Genomic DNA, 20927 nt, shown 5'->3' on the forward strand with positions numbered 1-20927 from the left:
TCAACAGAAAGGTCACTGGTTCAATTCCCAGTCAGGGCACATGCCTGGGTTGCAGGCCAGGTTCCCAGTAGGAGGTGCGTGAGAGGCAACTACACATCGATGTTTCTCTCTCTCTTTCCCCCTCCCTTCTCCTCTCACTAAAAATGCATAGATAAAACTTTTTAAAAATATGGACATAACCATAAGAAATTCATTGTGGTTTTCCATCTCTACTGTCTTGAGTTAGCTGTCCTATTTCCTGAATACCATTTTTCTTTGGCTTAGCATGATTGAAGTAGAGCACATATTTCAGGTAGTTTCCTGGTAAAAGGGCCTGTCAGGTGAAGTTTTGAGGCCTTGATTATCAGAAAATACCATTAATTTATCCACACGTTTAATCAATAGTTAAATTTCATGTACGTAAAACAATTTTTTCATAAATCTTGAGGCCACTGCTGCAACATTTTTTAGCATCCAATATTCTGCTGAAGAAGACCAAGGCCATTTTGATTTCTTGTTATTTATATATGTACCTTTTCTTTTCTTTTTTTGCTTGCCCCTTTGGAAATGCTTGAGGTTTTTTCTCTTTACCCCTCTTCTTTGAAATTTCCACATTTTTACTTGTCATAGATGTGTTTGGGTCTATGGTGTTGAATAATAATGGGACCTCCTGATCAGGAAAATCATATCCTTAAGTTCTTAAATTTCATAAAATTATTTTGACTAATTTTTGACTGTTTTCTTTTTTGTTGTGCTTTAGTATTTCTAGAATACCTATTATTTGGCTATTGGATCTCTGGATGTCTTCTAATATGTTTTATATTTGTCTGCCTTTTTTACCATTCCTTAGGCTTTTAAAAATATCTTCTAGGTTAGGGGTTAGCAAACTATAGCCCGTGAGATCACCACCCATTTTTCTAAATAAAGTTTTAAAGGAACCCAGCCATGTCTATTCTGTTACAGTGCAGAGTTTAGTAGTTGAAACAGAGACCATATGCCTTGCAGGTATAAAATATTTAATATATGGTCATTTAATAAAGTTTATTAATATCTCTTCTAACAGATTATTTCAATTTTGTACTGAATTTCACATATCTGTGTTCATATTTTCAACTTCTATTAGTTCTATTTATAACATCCTATTCTTAATTCATGGCTATAATATTTTCTATTATTTTTCTGAAGATGTACGTAATCTCTGTTCTTAAGATTTTATCTTCCAATATTGTCTCTCTTTCCTTTAAATCATTTATAACTTATTTCTCTAGTCTCCATAACTCCAACTGGAAAAGCTGGCTTTCATACAGTGCTAGACTTAGTAAAAGATAGTACGTATCTTTTGTGTAGATTGCCTTTGGAATATATTTATAATTGGATTACCATGAGCACTAATTTCCTCAACTGCTTCCATCTGCAATATTTCAATAAGAATTAAAGGAAGGTAGCAAACTCTCTTCTATGTCCTCCCAATACAATGGGCATTTAAATAGAATAATAACTCTTTCAGTCTATTGGAATCACACTTATTAAACTATTGTGGATAATCACCTTACCTATTAACAAAATGTGAATTTAGGGTCTCAGAAGACCCTAGTTCCATAGGCCTTTAAGTTTATCTCTGTGGCTGAACAATTCCATAAGGGGGACAGAAGGGGTAAAGGAAGAATGCTCTGGGAATCTCAGCAGAGTAAATATCCAAAAACTATGACATTACATATACACTCTTCTTAAAAAATAATGGAGCAAATGAAACTAATGAAAATTTATAACAAAGTTACTTTAGTGCATGTACACGTGTACACACACTCAAAAATAACCTAATTCCCAGAACATAGCCATTTATTGGACATAGAGTAAGAATCTAACCTAAGACAGTCTCCCATAAAAACACTTCTTTTCCATTTATTTCTCAGAATTGACAGGTATACTGTCCATTATGCTCCAAAACAATTTCTTGGTTCTTTTCCTAAGGTCTTAATTTCATTCTTCTTGTCAAGGTTGAGGGTGTTCTTCAAGAGAGAACAGGTAGTCTATGCTATACCTGCTCTAAAACCTGAAGGAAGAACATTGACATAGGTAATGTTTGGGGTGTACAGAAAGGGTACCAACTAATCAGAATGGATGCCAGTTAGAATGAACCCTCTATGGGTACATAAAGACTGAAGTTCAGCTCCAGATGAATTAATTCCTAGTAGCACAAATGAGATCCAGGCTATGGTTTTTAACTAGATTCTACTGACCACTTATTGTGAGAGGAGATGCTTCCCTGGTTTCTTAAAGAAGCCACTTTGAGGGCCCAAAGACCCTTGACCTCTTCTTAAGCTTCAGCCTTATTCCATCAGCTCTCCACACAGTTGCTAGCCCAGTTCTCACCCACCACATTCTGCAGTCAGCCCCACCCACTTGCGAGTCTGTCTGCTCTTTGGCCCCACCAAAAAGTATAACTTCTTCCTCCTCTGCTGTCAGAATTTACCTCCTATCCTATTAATTCTCTTCTCGGATTATACATGTTTAAGGACATCTCACTTTTACTCAGAATGCGGGCTGGCCCATTCATAGGTTGACCGGGTCAGTCACATTGATCAACAATGCATATCCAAAAATCTGGTTTGTTCAGCTTGAAATGAAACCATGTGTGGAACATCAACGGCCCATGTCCTGTGCCAAGTCTATTCAAATATCTTGTCAGAATCTTTCTTTCTTCATGAGGAGATACAACATAGGCCTGAAAATAATAATCTGCTTTTAATGTATCTAAACTCTTTCAGTACTTACCATGGAGCAGAAACAAAGTGTTCATGGACTGCACCCTTCTGTTTGAGATAAACTACTCAAATATCTTTATCTCCTCTAATCAAATACACAGATAAGAGTACACACAAACACACATTTCTCAAGAATGAACAAAACGTTTGTAGTGAAAGGGCAGATTTGGGGGGGAAATTCCACTTTAGGAAGGGAAGACCCACCTAATTCCCACTACTACATAAAGGAATTAACATCTCAGTTTGAAGGACTACAGCATGTGGTATTTAAAAATAAGGATGCAGTGACCAGTGTGAAGAAGGGAGGGAATTTCAGGGGAAAGGGGAAGGGTTTACAGGAACAAGTATAAAGGACACATGGGCAAAAACCAGGGGGGGTGGAAACCGGAGGAAGGTGGGGAGGGCTGGGGGGGTGGGCTGGGATGGGAGTAAAAGGTAGAAAACTGTATTTGAACAACAATGAAAATAAAAGTAAATAAATAAATAAATAAAACAAGGATAAGTTCTGAAATATGCATCATTAGGCAATTTTGCCATCGTGAGAACATCATAGAGTGCACTTACACAAACCTGGATGGTAAAGCCTACTGCACACCAGGCTGTATGGTATGTCACTGTCATAAATGAGGCCAGTCTTTGACTAAAATGTCGTTATCCAATGTATGACTATATTTCACTGGTTCAGAAATTCCCTATCAACAGTGCTCCCCAATGTATTTTCATATTGTGGCACACATAGGAAATAGTACCTATAAGTCTCTTTGAGGTGCAACACTCTGAATAAAAATATTCTTTCAGCTAATAATTCAGCTCTCTTCTCTCTCTCTCTCCCTCCTTTTCCTTCCCTCCTCCTCCTCCATGTTCTCTCTCTTTGTGTGTGTACATATATACATGAAACCCACTTGTCCACATGTATATTTCTGTTCAACATTGGAAACTGAGTAAGAATTGAATTTTAAAGCTTCTGAACCCAATGTTTTTCTCTTATCAGAAATTTCAAAAATTGTTCTACTTAACATGTGCCATAGCATCCCTTCACAATTACATTGAGTCTCAGTGTCAGAATTTCTTTTTTATTTCACTGATATAAAAAGATGTCTGTCATTTGTGGAAACTGCATGTATATCTGCTTGCAAGACACTTTACCGAGGGTTAAGCTAAAATGGAGGAATAAGGAGAAGAAGGGGGAGTGAGAGTGTTGGGGAGACAAAGTAAGGAAATTTTCGAAAGCTCCTTCTTGGCATGAGGCAGAGGAGAGAGTTTCTGCTGTATGCTTACAGGGTTGAAAAATGCAGTTTAACCAACACTGACTTATATAATGGAATTAGATACACTACAAGTTATATTTTCTTCAACTATTAAACAGAAACAAAACTTTCCTTTACCCACCCCCACCATCCCTGCCTGCCAAACTAATTGCTGAAATTCCTGGCACACGTCTGTTTCAAAACCTCAATGTCCTTTTAAAGACTTGCTCTTTCTTATGAAAAATCAGCTGCTTACACAGGTATAGATAAGGGAAGCATACTGAAATGAATAGTGTATATCAAATTATATATAGAGATATATATTTCCTTTAGAATCTGTAATTGAAAAGATTTTTTCATTACCTGTTTTACAGGTTTTTCCTCCCCTCTGGTTACAGAATGGGCTTTTTAATTGTCTCATTTATTTTGCCATTCTCACAAGCCTTCTGGAAACAGATTTTTTATTCTATATCAAATAAGTAATGATGAAAGGGTTCTGGGATTCACTGGGGTCAGACAGCAAATAAAGTACATGTAGAAATATAAATGAATTGAGGGATGAGAGAGTCTTGAACCATTTGATGAACAATAGCTTTTATAATCACCACTTTGGGATTTTTTTCACATTGATTTCAGCCTTCAACTAGTCCCCTTTATCAGGTCCTCATTTGATGGTGGTTGCATTTTATAACTCAATAGACATCAATATCTTATAGTCCAATAAAATTTGATACAAAGCTTATATTATGAAACTAACCCTGTCTAAAATGCTGGTGTTATGTGGTTCACCAGTCAAATACTGAATAAATGATGGAAAGAAATAGCAATTTTTACTCCAGCAAAAGCATAAACTTTAAGAGAGAAATGAGGACAATGAAATTGGAAATGTAGGACAGAGGGAAAGGGCAAAAATGCTGGACATTTTGAAACTGAAAAAAAAATCAGAGTGAAAAGTAAAATAAATTTAACTTTTATCAATGAAATTTGGATCAATTTTTGTCCTGACTGGTGTGGCTCAGTAGGTTGGACATTGTCCCGCAAAACAAAAGGTCACTTGGTTTCCTGACTTGGTTTTGTTCCCCCGTAGGGGCCAGTAAATGGGGCGGAGGTGGAGTGCAGGCTGATCCGTGTTTCTCTCTTACATTGATGTTTCGTTCCCTCTCTTTCTCCCTCCCTCCCCCTGTCTCTAAAAAGTAAATAAATTTTTTAAAATTGTAACAATTTCCTACATATATTAAATCATATCAGAGAAGTGCAATTACAAATAAAAGTGGAAGAGAAAAAGGGTAAACTAGTATACAAAAAGGATAACGTACTGGACAGAAGTACTGAATCTTAACAAGAAATTTCCAGACAAAGTGGAAGGGAAAATTAGATTTTTTTTCTTTTTGAGGTATAGTCTGAAAAGTACAAAATGGAAAGTATATAACATTTACATTAACTTTCATATATCATGGAAGAAAATTTTCCATATACACATATATATATATAATATAACAAGTCACAAATAATATTCTGTGAAGTTTCAGTGTTGGAAAGTGAGAATTAATTAAAGATGATTAATGAAGAGAATTAATGTCCAATTGTTAAGTACTGCTAACCCAGCACTAAATGATACTTTTGAAGGGCCACATTTTGAAATTCTTATGTAAGCTACTCAGTAAATGATGTTGGAGTAGGTTGGATTGATATCTCACTTTTACACTAGAATAAATTTCATCAAGACGAAAGATATAAGTGTTACAAAGAAAACAGTAAAAACCCCAGAAGAAACTGTGGAAGGAAGGACTTCTTTATAATCTTGGCATAAGGAAGGCCTTTCTAAGAACAAATAAGAATACTTTAAAGTACCCTGAAACTAAAAAGCAAAATAATGATATATTTGATGAATACAGTCATTAGAAAAGAAAAAAACAACAAAAATAGATAGATATACACATATTTTGTAAATCTTATGAAAAGCAAAGCTAATTTTAATATATATTTCCTGTCCATGATTAATTAAAAAATAAATCAGCATTGCAAGAATACTTCTTTTTATAGACAAAATATAGAAAATGGAAATAAAACAACTTTTAAGTAATGAAAGATGTCCATTTCTATCATAATAGGAATGAAAATTAAACTGCATGGAAATATTATTAAGAGAGTAATAAAAAATCAAAATGATAATAACACACTGCTAAATTTCTATTACATAACAAATCACCACAAACTTAGCAACTTAAAACTGAGATAACACAGATTTATTATCTCAGTTTCTTTGGGTCAGACTGCATGGCTGGAGATTAAAATCAAGGTGCCAGCAGAGCTACATTTCTTTCTCAAGAAAAGACTTGGGGGAAGAATCCACTTTCAAACTCATTTAGGTTGTTGATAGAAGTCAGTTCCTTCGTAAAACTAAGGCTGTAGAACTAATGTGCCCATTTGTTGGAGGTTACTGAGAGGATATGACCACCAACTGACCCTTGACCTGTGAGCTGGACATGGGGGGGGGCTCTTTCTCACAACCCCTGTCATTGGAATATGCATTCTGCTTGCCTTCCCCACAGTAGATGCTGCCCCAAGGACACAGCCTTGAAATAGTAATATGTCTTTGAGACCATTAGGGTGGTGTAGATAAAAGAACCCTTTCAAAGCCTCTGTATAAACTTTAATATTCTGGTGGGTGGGTGCAGAGATCTACCCATCTTGTGGCACCCAAGACAAGCCTCATTTGTAAGTTACCTTGCTTATTAAACCTGCCACCTCCCAATCTGGAGTGGCCTACCTTTTTCTTTGTACTTTAATTGCCTTTCGTGTATGGGGGGCCAATCTGGCATTTCAGGTTGTGAATCTATACCACCATTACTCACTTATAAACCTCTCTCTCAGTCCCTTAAGGCCATCCATTTCTCTTCATATGGATCCCTCCATCTTCAAAACAGCCATGATGCATTAAGTCCTCTTCATGCTTCAAATGTCTCTGCCTTTGTAGCCTGCTATGAGCTGGAGAAAGGTCTCCAAAAATGGCTGATGTTAGATCAAGCCCACATGTATATTCTCCTTATTTTAAGATTAGCTCTGCTGTATAATGCTACATATTCCTGGGAGTGAAAAATTATCATATTTATAGGTTATATAGGAATTAATGCAGGATACCTTTAAGGGTTTTTTTTTTTCTTTTTAGAAATCCTGCCTATTATACAGATTGTAATAGTTTACCTGTAGGGAAAAATGTACTCTCATTGATTGCTAGTCAGACTGTAATAGCTATAAGCCCTCTCAAGAGCTATTTGGTACCATTTATTGAAATCAGAGGTGCATAGACATGTGGCTCACTAATTATACTTAGAGTAATTCTATGTTGTTCTATAGATACACTCACACGTGTGAGAAAAGATATGCACAATGATATTTATCTTGGCCCTGTTTGCATTAGTGAAGATTGGAAACAACCCAGAACACACCAGAAATGAACCAGTTCAATAAATGATTGTAGAACCACATAATGGACTCCATGCTGCTATAAAAATAATGACTTTTTATGTACTGCTATGACTTCCAAGATGTACTGTTGAGTGAAATAAGCAGAAGGTAATGATGTGCTAAGGTGTTATCAGTGGTATTCTCCACCAAGGAGACACATAGAATGTCTCCAGATATTTTTGGTTGTCACAATGGGGGACAGGGCGTGACTGGCATTTACTAGGTAAAAGCCAGGGAGGGTGCTAAAAATTTGACAGGGCATAAGACTATATCCTACAAAATATAATTATCCAGCCAAAAATTTCAATATTGCTTTGGTTGAGAAACTCAGCTCTAAATCTACCTTTCTGAGCAGCCACTGTGGAAAACAGTATGAAGTCTCCTCAAAAAAATTAAAAATGGAACTGCCTTTTGATCCAGTGATCCCACTTCTGGGAATAGAGCCTAAGAATCCCAAAACACCACCTTAAAAGAATATATGCACCCCTATGTTCATAACAGCATTATTTACAATAGCCAAGGTCTGGAGACAGCAGGTGTGCCCATCAGCAGATGATTGGATAAAAAAGCTGTGGCATGGTTACACAATGGAATACTATGCAGCAGGAAAAAGAAGGAACACTTTATTTTTGTGATAACATGGATGAACCCAGAAATTGTGCTAAGTGAAATAAGCCAGTCAGAGAAAGACAAATACTGTATGATCTCACTTATATGTGGAATCTAATGAACCAAAATAAACTAATGAACAAAATAGAAACAGAGGCATGGATACCTGAAACAGACTGACAGCTGTCAGAGGGGAGGTAGGAGGAAACTGGATGAAAGAAGATGAAGGGATTAGCCAAAGAACATATGTGCATGACCCATAGATACAGACAACAGTGTGGTGATGGCCAGAGGGAAGGTGGGGACAAGGTCTGAGCGGAAGTGGGCAAAGTGGGAAAAAATAAGGACAACTCTAATAGTGTAAACAATAAACAATAAAGTTAAAAAACTACCTTTTTGAAATCCCCAGGGTTTCCCTGGCTAGTGTAGCTTAGTGCATTGAGCACCGGCCTATGAACCAAAAGGTCTCCAGTTGGATTCCTGGATCGGGACACATGCCTGGGTTGTGGGCCAGGTCCTCAACTGGGGGCACATGAGAGGCAACCAACTTATGTTTCTCTCCTTCTCTCTTCCTTTCTCCTAAGATATATAAATAAAATCTTTTCTTAAGATTTTATTTATTTATTTTTTAGAGAGGGAAGGGAGGGAGAGACAGACAGACAGACAGACAGACATCAGTGTGTGGTTGCTGGGGGCCATGGCCCGCAACCCAGGCATGTGCCCTGACTGGGAATCGAACCTGCAACACTTTGGTTCCCAGCCCGCGCTCAATCCACTGAGCTACACCAGCCAGAGCATAAATAAAATCTTTTTAAAAAGAAAAATAAATAAAAGAAAACTGTAGGGTCTCCTTGTTTTTAGGGTGTCATGAAAAATTTTATGTTCATTAGTCTCATCAATATAGTCTTATTGGCATGACTTTTCATTATTAGGAAGAACTTTTATTCATATGCAATTATTACCATAGGTATTAACTAATTGTTAATAAGAAAGGGAAGCAAAGAAAATTAGACATTAAGCTTAATAAACTGGGAAGCATAAGCTTGCTTGCTTTACCAGGAAGCTACAGCTTCACACTCCTGGGGATCACAGCAAAATCTTCCTTTCCCCCTTCCAGGGCTGGATTGGTGAGGGGCACTGGGGGAGGTGCTTGACCAAAGAGGTGTGTCAGTCTTACTAGAGGGTGTGAACCCATCCAAAGCACACACAAACTTGGGAAGTTCATTGGTTCTGTTGAAAAAGTTCCTAGTCCATCCTCAACCCAAGCTAATATAATCCCAGGAGAACAAAGAAGACCCTCTCTCTCTCTCTCTTTCATGATCTGCACTCTTCCCATGCACTCACGGGTCCTCTCTCCATAGCCATGAGGCCTTAGCAGCCACAGTGGCTGAGCAGGCTCCACATGCGGGCTCCAGGTGGGAGCCGAAATACCTCAGCAAAGCAACGAATTGTAGCCAGGAACACAATCTAAACTAGCTGTATGCTGGACTGAACTGAGCTTTAAAATGGCACAGGATCTTTGCATATTGACTCTGTTTCTGGTCTTAATCTTCCATGGTGGGATAGAAGCAGATGCAGATGGGACATGGGCAGATTTCCACCCAAATATATTTTGCAACACCACAATGTCCCATGCATGGAGGCTTGCAATGTTTTCCTTACGATCCCATGAAACAACCTCATTTCCACTGACAACACAATCTAAGTGAATTTCATTGGCTACTACCCACTTTCAAATTATTTTATAAACTTTATAAAATTATTTTATTAACTTTATAAAATTATTTTATTTTATGAAATTTATTATTTTAAATTATTTTATGTTGGTTACCACATTTTTAATACTCTGGTGCTTAGAGAAGTTTTGCTTATCTTTTTTTAGTTACTCCTGTTTTTATGTCAGTACTCTCACCAGTATAACAGATTTTCCCAGATTGCATTCAGTCTCCACTTTCAAAGAATTATTTGAAATTTTAAAGATTTGGAATCATGAAGGTGTACCATTCTATAATTCATCATCTGTACACTGTACTGTGTGTTCACCACCCCAAGTCAAGTCTCCTTTCATCACCCTTTATTCCCCCTTTACCCTCTCCTGCCTCCCCCACTCCCATTTCCCTGTCATTCACTACACTCAATTAAGATAGGCTAAGGCAAACATCCTCAAATTTCCTTGCTAAAGTAGGCTGTTCCATCTGAATCTCTTAAGCAGGAAATGGGGATGGTCAAAGGTTTTTTCTGAGTCTTGTTTCCTAGTGATCAGCTTAAAATCAGTCTCAACAGGCAGTTCTAGGGGTGGCAAAATCTTGGCTCCCTTCACCTGTTTTCCCTTTCTCACCAACTTTTTTAGTCCTTTAAACAGGTCTTGAAGTAAACATCCAAAAATTCTACTAGAAATCATTTTATGTATTTCCTCACTGTAATCCCTTCCTTGGTGTTCAGAAAGTCTAGCCACTGAAACTGGAAAAGACACTGGCATCCGAGCTGCCTGTCACTACCAGACCTGAAAAGCAATGACAGTGATTGAATCTTTACAGGCACTTTATTCAGATGGCTGGCGATCTGAGAGGATAGCAGGTTTGCACCCGAAAGAACCATCTTGTCTTTTCTTTCCAGGCCAAGGCTTTTACAGCAGGGAATAAACAAGGTGCAGTGAGGGGTTTTGAAGTTCAGGGAGGATTATGTGAAAGAAACTGCAACATTCCTGCCCTGGGCAGTTAGCTGTTCCCAGGTGGTCATCTGTCTCGCCCTGGAACACAAAGGCCCGCATGCCTCCACTTGTCCCCAGGCATGGTCTTTAGCAGTGCCCCAAGAGGTCAGCTGTTTTCCTCAGAGCCAGGTCAGACCTTATCTGCAGTTTCTGAAACAAAAACTTTGACATATACATTACCTACCAAGCTTATAACTATGTACCTTAAACTAAAAATTTCCAACTCTTGAGTCCCCTATCACCACTATTGGAGTTTCTGCTAGCTAAGAATGAAGTAGGCCTTCTGATATCTAGTTCACACAGCAACATTTATAGTGAGTAGATAGAATTTACATCTTTCTTTTAAATGAATCCAGAAGAGAAGAATGGCAAGTCAGGGGTGGATATTTAGCATATCTCTCCTTAACACCCAAGTCTCCATAACAGTTTATAGTTCATCATTTATTATAATGAGGAGTAAAACTTAACCTTATTTATGATATATAATATTCCATTCAGAGTAACTGCTTTGATTTTTACACAGAAGTCCCGCCAACTATGCTCCCTTGGAAATCTGAGTGAAGATGAACACACATTTCATCCATGATGTATAGTCAACATTATTCTCCATGAAGACTCCAGAAGATTTAAAAAATGACATATATTATGTGCTATTTAACTTTAGAATTACTATTATGTAAAATATCTTGTCATTATGTGTTTTTGTCTAACCTTAAAGTTACTATATAATCATGCACAGTTGAAACATTTGAGGGGGAGGTGGACATGGGAGGGAGGTGGGGAGGGCTGGGGGAGTGGGCTGGGATGGGAGTAAAAGGCAGAAAACTGTACTTGAACAATTAAAATTAAAAAAAGAAAATTAAAAAATAAAAACTTGGCTAAAACAGCTTACAGTTCACCAAGATGTGTCTTGCATGGCCATTATTTGATAATAGAAACTTGACAAGAGAATTTGGAGGTCAAAAAGACATGAGACCTATTTTTTAAAAAAGATTTTATTTATTTATTTTTAGAGAGGGAAGGGAAGGAGAGAGAGAGAGAGAGAAACATCAATGTGCAGTTGCTGAGGGCCATGGCCTGCAACCCAGGCATGTGCCCTGACTGGGAATCAAACCTGCGACACTTTGGTTCGCAGCCCCCACTCAATCCACTGAGCTACACCAGCCAGGTGACATGAGACCTATTAACAGAAGGAAATTTATTATGTATTAACATATTCCAGTTACATATGAATATGAGGCTCTAGGACACATCAGGCAGTTGAGGGTTGTAAGTCATTCTGGATAAGGAATGGAGGCAGGGGTCTGAGATTTCAAAGGTAAAGTAGACAATTCACAGGTAGATGAAAACAGCAAACTTTTGATAAACAAATTCTTGCCTGGCCACTCAGAACAATGGGACACAGAGGGGAGTCAAACAAACAGGCTTTACTCCTGCCCCTCTGTCTGCCACACTTCAGTTTTTATTATGCTAAGGTGATAGCTCCTCTTCCAAAAGCAGGTTTTTCTATCTGAATTCCTTTAAGCAAGTAAAGGGAGGGAGGTTCAAAGTTTCATTCTGAGCCTTTTTGTTACAGAAAAAAACTCGATTCTTCTTATGCAGTTAAGAATTTCAGATCAGCAAGTCTGTGAGTGTGCAAGCAAAATTTATTAGTGATAGTGTTAGGAATGCACAAGAAATAGAGGCAGGAGGAACCAGATGATATGATCCAAGTGCCTTTATTTGGTGCTGAGCTTACTGTGGGCTGAGTTGGGATTGACTGCAGCACTGGGGGAAGGCAGGAGTGGGGTTTTTAAAAGAAAAAGCACGGAGTCAGTGGCAGTATAGGGAAGGGGTTGTTCTTCTGGGTGGGTGCCTTGGAGGTTTCAGGATGTGAGCCGGAATAATGGGTTAGGTAAAGGGCAGGCTGTTCCCAGGTACAGGAGAGTCAGTCTTGGCCACCTGCTATTGTAGCTGGCGCCAGGTGTCTATTGTGCACTGTGTGAAAGAGTTTTGATTAAGCTGCAGGCTATCAAGAGAGTCGGGACAACTGACTCCTAGGCAGTCCAAAGGGTTCGAAACTGGCCTGACGGAGTCATTAGCAGTCTGGCCAGCTGGGAGATTGGCCTGACCCTTTCAATAAGTTCTCATGGAAGAGAATGGGCCTTGCCAAGCTAGGTATGAAAGCCATAGGCTTGGGCAGTAAGAAGCACCAGGTCCTGTCTTGAGGACTTACATAGTTTGTGGGGATGGTGATGGGGGACTCAAGAGCTGGAAAATTTTAGTTTAAAGTAAATAGTTAATAACCCTAGTAGGTAATGCATATGTTAAAGCTATTGTTTCAGGAACTGCAGGCACAGTCCCACCTGGCTCCAGATGACCTCCTGGAGCACAGCTAAAGATCATAGCCTGAGGCACAACTGGAGTCATCCAACCCATTGCGTTCCAAGGAGAGACAGACTACTGCCCTGGAAACAGCTAACCCACCCAGGGCAAGAATGCTGTCGTTTTTTAATCTACTTTTCCCTGAATTTCAAAATCCCTCACTGCACTTTGTTCTCTGTTGTAAAAAGGCTGGCTTGAAGGAAATGTAACAAGGTCTGTTATGGTACAAACCTGGGGTATTCTCAGATTGCAGGCCATCTGAATAAGGCGCCCATAAAGATTCAATCCCTGTCTCTGATTACTGGGTCTGGTAGGTAACCAGCAATGAAACTGGAAAAGACACTGGCATTCAGGCTGCCTGTCACTACCAAACCCAATAAGCAATGACAGGGATTGAATCTTTATGGGCGATTTATTCAGATGGCTGGTGATCCAAGAAGATGTGAAGCAGGAGACAGCATAAGAAGAACTCTGAGACTGCAATACTGTCACTGGCCAGCATTTATCACCCTGATTGCCAGGAAACACCTTTTACCAATTAGGTAGAATAAATAGTAAACCAAAGCAGGGAGGAGGAAGGAGACAAGTCTCACATGCTAAGTCAGTAGTCCTAAATCTGGTCTGATAATATCGCCAGGTGTTCTAATATCACAAGAAACACTATATTAGCAAGAAACAGCCCTAATTCAAGTTTGGTTAATTGCCTACCTCTGGTCACTATCTGTCTTACAAGGGAGTCCCTGATGCTTGCAGAAATAGCCCATAAATAACTTTGGAAATTGCCTCAAAATTTAATTAACTGCCTCCTGTCACGTGTATGTTTTACAACAGGATGACCAGATGGTGGCTGGAGCAAGATAAGAATTCGGGCGAACAGACCCCCACTCATCCCTAAATTTGGGTAGTCACATCCCCCCAGGAAAGCTGGCACCACATTTACCCATTAATCAATACATAACTTTTCCCCTCCTATCCCACCAACTACATAAGTCCTAAGAACAAAGGTCTCTCTCTCTCTCTCTCTCTCTCTCTCTCTCTCTCTCTCTCTCTCTCTCTCTCTCTCTCTCTCGGGCTCTTGGCTCTTGGGCCACAGGGCCTCTGGCCACCCGGCCTCAGACTGTCCAGAGGCTTGCCACCCTGGTCTCCAGCCTCTCTTGCTTTTCTCACCCTGCTTTGCTCTGAAACTTTGCCTTTTACCCCCTACTCTACCCAGTCCTGTTCTCTTACATGGAAGCGAGCCACTAATAAACTGATTACATACTACTAGATTTGCTGATATGTAATTCTTTTCATGTGTCAGCAAGAAGAACCAGGTCTCTCCTGTCAACAGATGGTGGGTTCATACCCTAACATACCATTTTGTCTTTTCTTTCCAGGCCAGACTTTTTATATCAGGGATTAAAACAGGTACAGTGAGGGATTTAAAATTCAGGGAGGATTAGGTGAGCGAAGCTGCAACATTCCTGTCCTGGGTAGTTATCTGTTCCCAGGGGCAGGTGGTCACCTGTATCTCCCTGGAACACAAAGGTCCAGGTGCCTCCAGGTGTCCCCAGGCAGTAACCCTTAGCAGTATCCCAGGAGGTCAGCTGTTTTCCCAGGAGCCAGGACAGGCCTTATCTGTAGTTCCTGAAACAAAAGCTTTAACGTAGGTTGCTTGCTAGGCTTATGACTTTTTACCTTAAACTAAAATTGTCTAACTCTTGAGTTCTCTATCAGCAGCAGGAATGCCTGCTTTTCTGGTTTCAGTGGGGGTGAGGGAGTTACATATTGATTGGTGGGTAAAAGTGGTACCAGCTGGGGTGGGGAGCTGGATCTGTGACTACCTAAAGGTAGGTATGTGTGAAGGATTATTAACCCAGATTCTTACCTTGCTCCAGACCACATTTTGTCATCAGTTGTAAAACAGATAGGTGACTGGAGGCAGTTAATCAAAGTTAGGACAAGTAAGTAAAGTTATTTATGGGTTTTTCCCTGAGCACTGTGGATCCTTCTAAAACAGATAGTGACCAGAGGCAGGCAATTAACCAAAGTTGTTTTATGGGCTTTTTGTTTGAATGCTCTGGACCACCTCTCACCTTCCTCCTGCATTTTGCTAACTTCTACATAACATTTTGTTTCTTAAGAATAACCAGCTTAAAATAATCAAAACCCCAAAAGGCATATGTTAGGGTGGCAAACACTGCTTCCTTTCAATTTCATCTAAAATTTACACTTAACGTAGGTAAAAATATAGGCAACCAATCAAGGAGGCTTAACTATAGTTACTAAGGGCAGTGGCTAGAGCTTTAGGCTTGGTGAACTTGGAGAGAACTATGTGAAACCCTTCTTTAGCTGATGAGAATATCAACAGAACACAGATACAAAATTTTTCATTTGATTTAAACCACTTATATCTTTAGAGTCTACATAGAAGTCAGGCTTGGGTCAGTCTTCTTGAGAGTGAACAAAATTGAGGAAACAATTTTGAGAGCTCCTTGGAGTTTCCAATTTTTGCAGGAGGGCTTTGCATCCACAGTGGTCTTAGTTCAGTCAAGTTCCTTGAGCAGCTGTAAGCCTTTCAGGACTGTTCAACTGCCCTGCAGAGGGGCTCCAGGACATGGACCAGACTTGTATTATGACATCAAAATAGTGATTAGTATAAACATCTAGCTAGTTCCTATTTGTTAAACAAAATTTATAGAATTTTGCCCTGGCTGGCGTAGCTCAGTGGATTGAGCGCGGGCTGCGAACCAAAGTGTCGCAGGTTCGATTCCCAGTCAGGACACATGCCTGGGTTGCAGGCCACGGCCCCCAGCAACCACCATACATTGATGTTTCTCTCTCTCTCTCCCCCCTCCCTTCCCTCTCTAAAAATAAATAAATAAAATTTAAAAAAAGAATTTTGAAAACAATGCAGATGCTTTTAATCTATCAATTCATATGAGTTTGCAAACAGTAATCATCACCACCACCACTATTTTTAAATATTGACAGCTACAATTCCAAGAAATTTTCAAACTGGTCTTTATATTCAGGGCAACTTTAAAATGAAGTAATAACTTATCATCTTGATACTGTGTGAATCTTTTAAAATAGTTATGGAAAGGATTGACAATGATATTTAGGTTTTGAAGGATGAGAAACTGCTTGGAGGAAATGAAAATATGAGCATATATATGTAGCAAGGTGGAGCCAAAAGGGGGGGCCCAAATAGGGATTTGGAATGGGGTCCAGAACTCAAAGTGCCTAGGAAATATTAGAAAAATATATATAGGATGTCCTCGCCCCCACAAGCCAGAGCTGGGGGAATGGGACACTGGAGCAGGGCCATTCAGAGCTGTTTTGTACAGCAACAGCTTTGCAGCTAACCTCTGGCAGGGTCATTTAACATATCTATAGCCTTAACTGATTTCACAGATATGTTAAATAGCTGTGGCCAGTGCTTTGAGCCTGGGGAATGGAAGTAACTTCCACTCAGCTGCTGGGAGATAGCTCCCCCTGGTGAGAGCTTGGAGAAGATTGGCTCCATGCCATGGGGCCACACCTGCCCAGACTCACTATGGCAACCCAGAAAACCTAGAAGAATACAGGAATGCTGGCAGGCGTAACTGAGTGTGGGAGGAGTCGGAAATGGGGCTGCAGAGGAAGACTGGCTCGAGGATTTAAACCCAGACATGGCAGCCATATGAGGGGAGAACTACGTGGCTTTGGCAGAGTGGGGACCCTACAGCTTTGGCAAGAGTGAGGACCACGTGGCTTTGGGGTGCTCCCTTTTGCCACCTGGCTTAGGAAGCAGGAGACACTTTGCCTGGAAGAAAAGGGGTGAAAGGACTCTTGCTGGTGGGCCATGATTAGGTGCTGAGGCAGGAGACAGCACAGGAAGAACTCAGAGACTGCAATACTATCACTGGCCAGCATTTAGCACCCTGGTTGCCAGGAAACACCTTTTACCAATTAGGTAGAATAAATAGTAAACCAAGGCAGGAAGGAAGAAGGAGACAAGTCTCACATGCTAACTCAGCAGTCCTGAGCCTGGTCTAATAATATTGCCAGGTGTTCTAACATCAAAAAAACACTATATTAGCGAAAAAGAAGGAAAGTCCTTGAAATTCTATGTAACATTTCCACTATCTGGGAAAGAAGGCCTTGAAACTGTGCTTTCATCCCAAGGCCTGAATATGGGAGAGGGTCCCCGGTGCCCAAAGAAAGAGCCCGTAAAACAACTTTGGTTAATTCCCTACCTCTGGTCACTATCTGTTTTATGAGGGAGTCCCTGATGCTTACAGAAAGAGCCCAAAAATAACTTTGGAAAATGCCCCAATTTTAATTAACTGCCTCCTGTCACGTATTTGTTTTACAACAGGATGACCAAGTGGAGTCTGAAGCAAGATAACGATCAGAGCTAACAGACCCCCACACATCCCTAAGTTTGGGTAGTCACATTTCCCCAGGAAAGCTGGCACCACATTTACCCGTTAATCAATATGTAACTTTTTTCCCTCCTATCCCACCAACTACGTAAGTCCTGAGAACAAAGGACACTCTCTCTCTCTCTCTCTCTCTCTCTCTCTCTCTCGGGCTCTTGGCTCTTGGGCCACAGAGCCTCTGCCCACCTGGCCTCAGGCTGCCCAGAGGCTTGCCACCCTGGTCTTCAGCTGCTCTTACTTTTGCCATCCTGCTTTACCCTGAAACTTTGCCTTTCACCCCCTACTCTACCTGTTATCTTCCATAGAAGCGGGCCGCTAATAAACTCATTACATACTACCAGATTTGCTGATGTTTAATTCACCAGGAGCCTGAATCACGGACTTCTACTTCTTTTCCTGAGATACTGTTACCCAGACTAGGGCAGAGGGAGAAGGAAGGACTGTGTGTATCTGTAGGCATTCTAAAGGACTTTAGTCTGTATAACTTTTAAATAAAGATTTCCTTTCCTTTTCACAAATCTCTAGCATTGAGAGACATCTTTCCTCTGATGGCGGGCATAGCGAACCTAGTGGGGGTCCTTTTGGTAATAGTATATCGTACACCTCCCCTTGGGTCTGTTTTGTAACATATATATGAATTCCATCTATTTTTTAAAATAAGAAACAAAAATAGCCCTGACTGGTGGCTCAGTGGATTGAGTGCTGGCCTATGAAGCAAGGGGTCACTGGTTCAATTCCCAGTCAAGGCACATGCCTGGGTTGTTGACCAGGTCCCAGTGGGGGGCACGTGAAAGACAACCACACATTGATGTTTCTCTCCCTTTCTTTCTCTCTCCCTTCCCTTCCCTAAAAATAAATAAATAAATAAAGTCTTTTAAAAAATAAAATAAGAAACAAAAATAAAAGCTATTAAAGCAGTGCTTGGCTCCAAATTCATAAAGGTCTGTAGAATAAGTGTGATACAGTTATGATTAGAGGTAGATTAACGAAGGGGAATACCATTCACCTGTTATGTTTTGAAACCCTAAAGCCATCACAGAAGATAAAGATGAGGAGAGAGTAGAGAGTGGGCACTGCGAATCATGGCCTGTTGGAAAGGTGCTCATCTAGCTATGAAGATGTTTGATGTCAGTCTTCTGAGCAGCACCTTAGTTTCACAAATGAAGAAACAAGGGTAGTTAACAAAGTTCAGTGTGTGGCCCTTGGACTACAGCATTGTAATCACCTGGGACCTTGTTTCTAATAGATTCTTAGGCCCTGCCCCAGATCTACTGAAACATAACCTGCATTTTAACAAAAGACACAGAGGCTTGCTATTACATTTTTTAGAAACACTAGCCTAAAAGCCACTAAATAGGACCCCTAGGGGCCCTCACTCGGTTTCCATTGAATTCCTCCATTACTGTTGCATCTTGCTGCTTTAACAGACCCCGTGGGCACATAACTTTCGCTGCTCTTTAGGTCTCATCTTAAGAAAAATCCAGGAAGATGCCCCTACCAGTGTCATCTTAAAATTCTGCCATGCCATGGCAAAGTGAGATGCCTCTGGGATTTGGGCTGCTATGGCAAGTTTTCAGGCTATTCTGGTGACATGTGTAACCCCGGCGTTCTCGCGAGATTTTGCTGGCTTTCTCAATTCGTTAGACCTTAGGCGCGCGCAGTCCCCAGTGGTTGCCTAGCGACGGCGTAAACAATAGTCCACCTTTAACGCTAGTCCTCAGTGGGTCAAGTCCCCTTCATTTAGCGGGCTACCTAGAGGACAGATATGAATACACACAGGGGATCCCTGATCCCTCGGGAAGTGGAGACTCCAAAGGAGTTGCAGCTACGGGTGGTTCCTTTGGAGCTGAAGTTCCAGGACACCGTGGCGGGGAAGGTGTACCGCCAGTCAATTACTCTTCACAATCTTGGCCGCAGCAACCAGAAGATCCGGTTTCTGGAGCCGATCAACCAACAGGTAACACACTCCACAGTGTTCCGAGCAGGACCTCAGGAGGACTGGGGCTCTAACACTGCCTTCCCACTTGGGTGCCCACATTGTCCTGGAGGGTAGGCACTAGGCTCTTGCAGGGATGGGGTGCCGGATTGGGTTTCCTGGTGAGCGGTGAGTTAGGTGTCTCTGTGTATACCTGTGCTTGCTTTGTTTGTTTGTTTGTTTGTTTGTCCTTTTTACTTAGGGTTGAGACACAGAGTGGGGAAATTTGATCTAGAACCTCCCAATTTCTTCATTCTGGGTATGGAAAGTAGGGAAGGGGGTTCCATGTCTGTCTCTGTTTGGCCCAGAATCTGTGTCTAATGATTCTGTAGAGTTAATGACGACCAACCTTTGAACCATAAAGTGCTTGATTATTCCAGATATTATAGGATATTGGGAAGGTTTACTATTTACATTTTAACAAGTACTTGCTGAGTACCTACTGTATAATAGGCAGTAGATGTGAGGAATGCAAGATGAACATAGCCCTTCCCTCATAGGACTCAGAAACTCACAGGATGTCAGGCAACATCTAAGCATCAGCAAAATTAATGTTCTGAGAGGCTGCCCTTATCTTCTGACCTACAAGTTGACATAATTTCATCTCTATCTCACAGTTAGAGAATGGGTGTGAATGGATAGTTATTAGTTTACTGTGATCACCCTTTATCAGGGAAACATTTAGTACAGGAAAGGTAATAAGAGTTTTTGATGTGTGGGTGATGAATAACTGACTTTTTAGTGGAGTATTCCTAATGATGAATAGTATTGGATTCAGATGGACTTACATGTACAGAGATGGAAAGGTGTCTGTGTGTTTTTGTGTTAAAGTTACATATATTTAACACAATATAGGAGGGCAATGAGAGAAAAGGACTTTCATATTCTACCTTTTATATGTTTAAATAAACTAATGTGCTATTTATCTACACTAAAGTGCCCAAGTCTTGAAAGTAAAGCTTGCTGAGTTTATATATGTAAGTATGTACCCATGTAGCCACCACTTGGACCAAATCATAGATAGAATCATAGAATTAGTCCAAGGGGTGGACTAATCACCCCTTGGAGATAACCACTGTACTGATTTTTAACACCAAAGATTAGTTTGGCCTGTTCTTGTGTTTCATATAAATGGAATCACACATTCTTCATTTTCTTATTCGAGTTTTAACAATAGTAATGTGTTTATTTTTTAATAGTACAGCACAAGAGACTATTAATTGCTCATTAAATCAAAAAGTACCTGATTCCTCCAATTACTATATAATTAGTGGGAAAGCTTATTTCTCTACCTTACTACATATTTATGGAGCAAGTGACTATGTATCTGAAAATACTTGCTTTTAAATCTCAAGCTGGCAGTAATCCCAGATGTGGGCAAACACTTTTATGGATGTCTCCTGG

The 20927-nt window shown here is 40.2% G+C and overlaps 1 protein-coding gene across 1 annotated transcript in view; it reads left to right on the plus strand.

The window, feature by feature from the left end:
• Positions 1-19313: 19313 nt before the first annotated feature.
• CFAP47 (cilia and flagella associated protein 47) overlaps positions 19314-20927 on the plus strand; it is a 342408-nt gene continuing 340794 nt past the window's right edge. Inside the window, exon 1 of the mRNA XM_028523447.1 lies at positions 19314-19505. Coding sequence (XP_028379248.1) covers positions 19314-19505 — 192 coding nt within the window. The remainder of the gene's footprint in view (positions 19506-20927) is intronic.

Source organism: Phyllostomus discolor, chromosome X (genome assembly GCF_004126475.2).
Source record: "Phyllostomus discolor isolate MPI-MPIP mPhyDis1 chromosome X, mPhyDis1.pri.v3, whole genome shotgun sequence".
NCBI lineage: Eukaryota > Metazoa > Chordata > Mammalia > Chiroptera > Phyllostomidae > Phyllostomus > Phyllostomus discolor.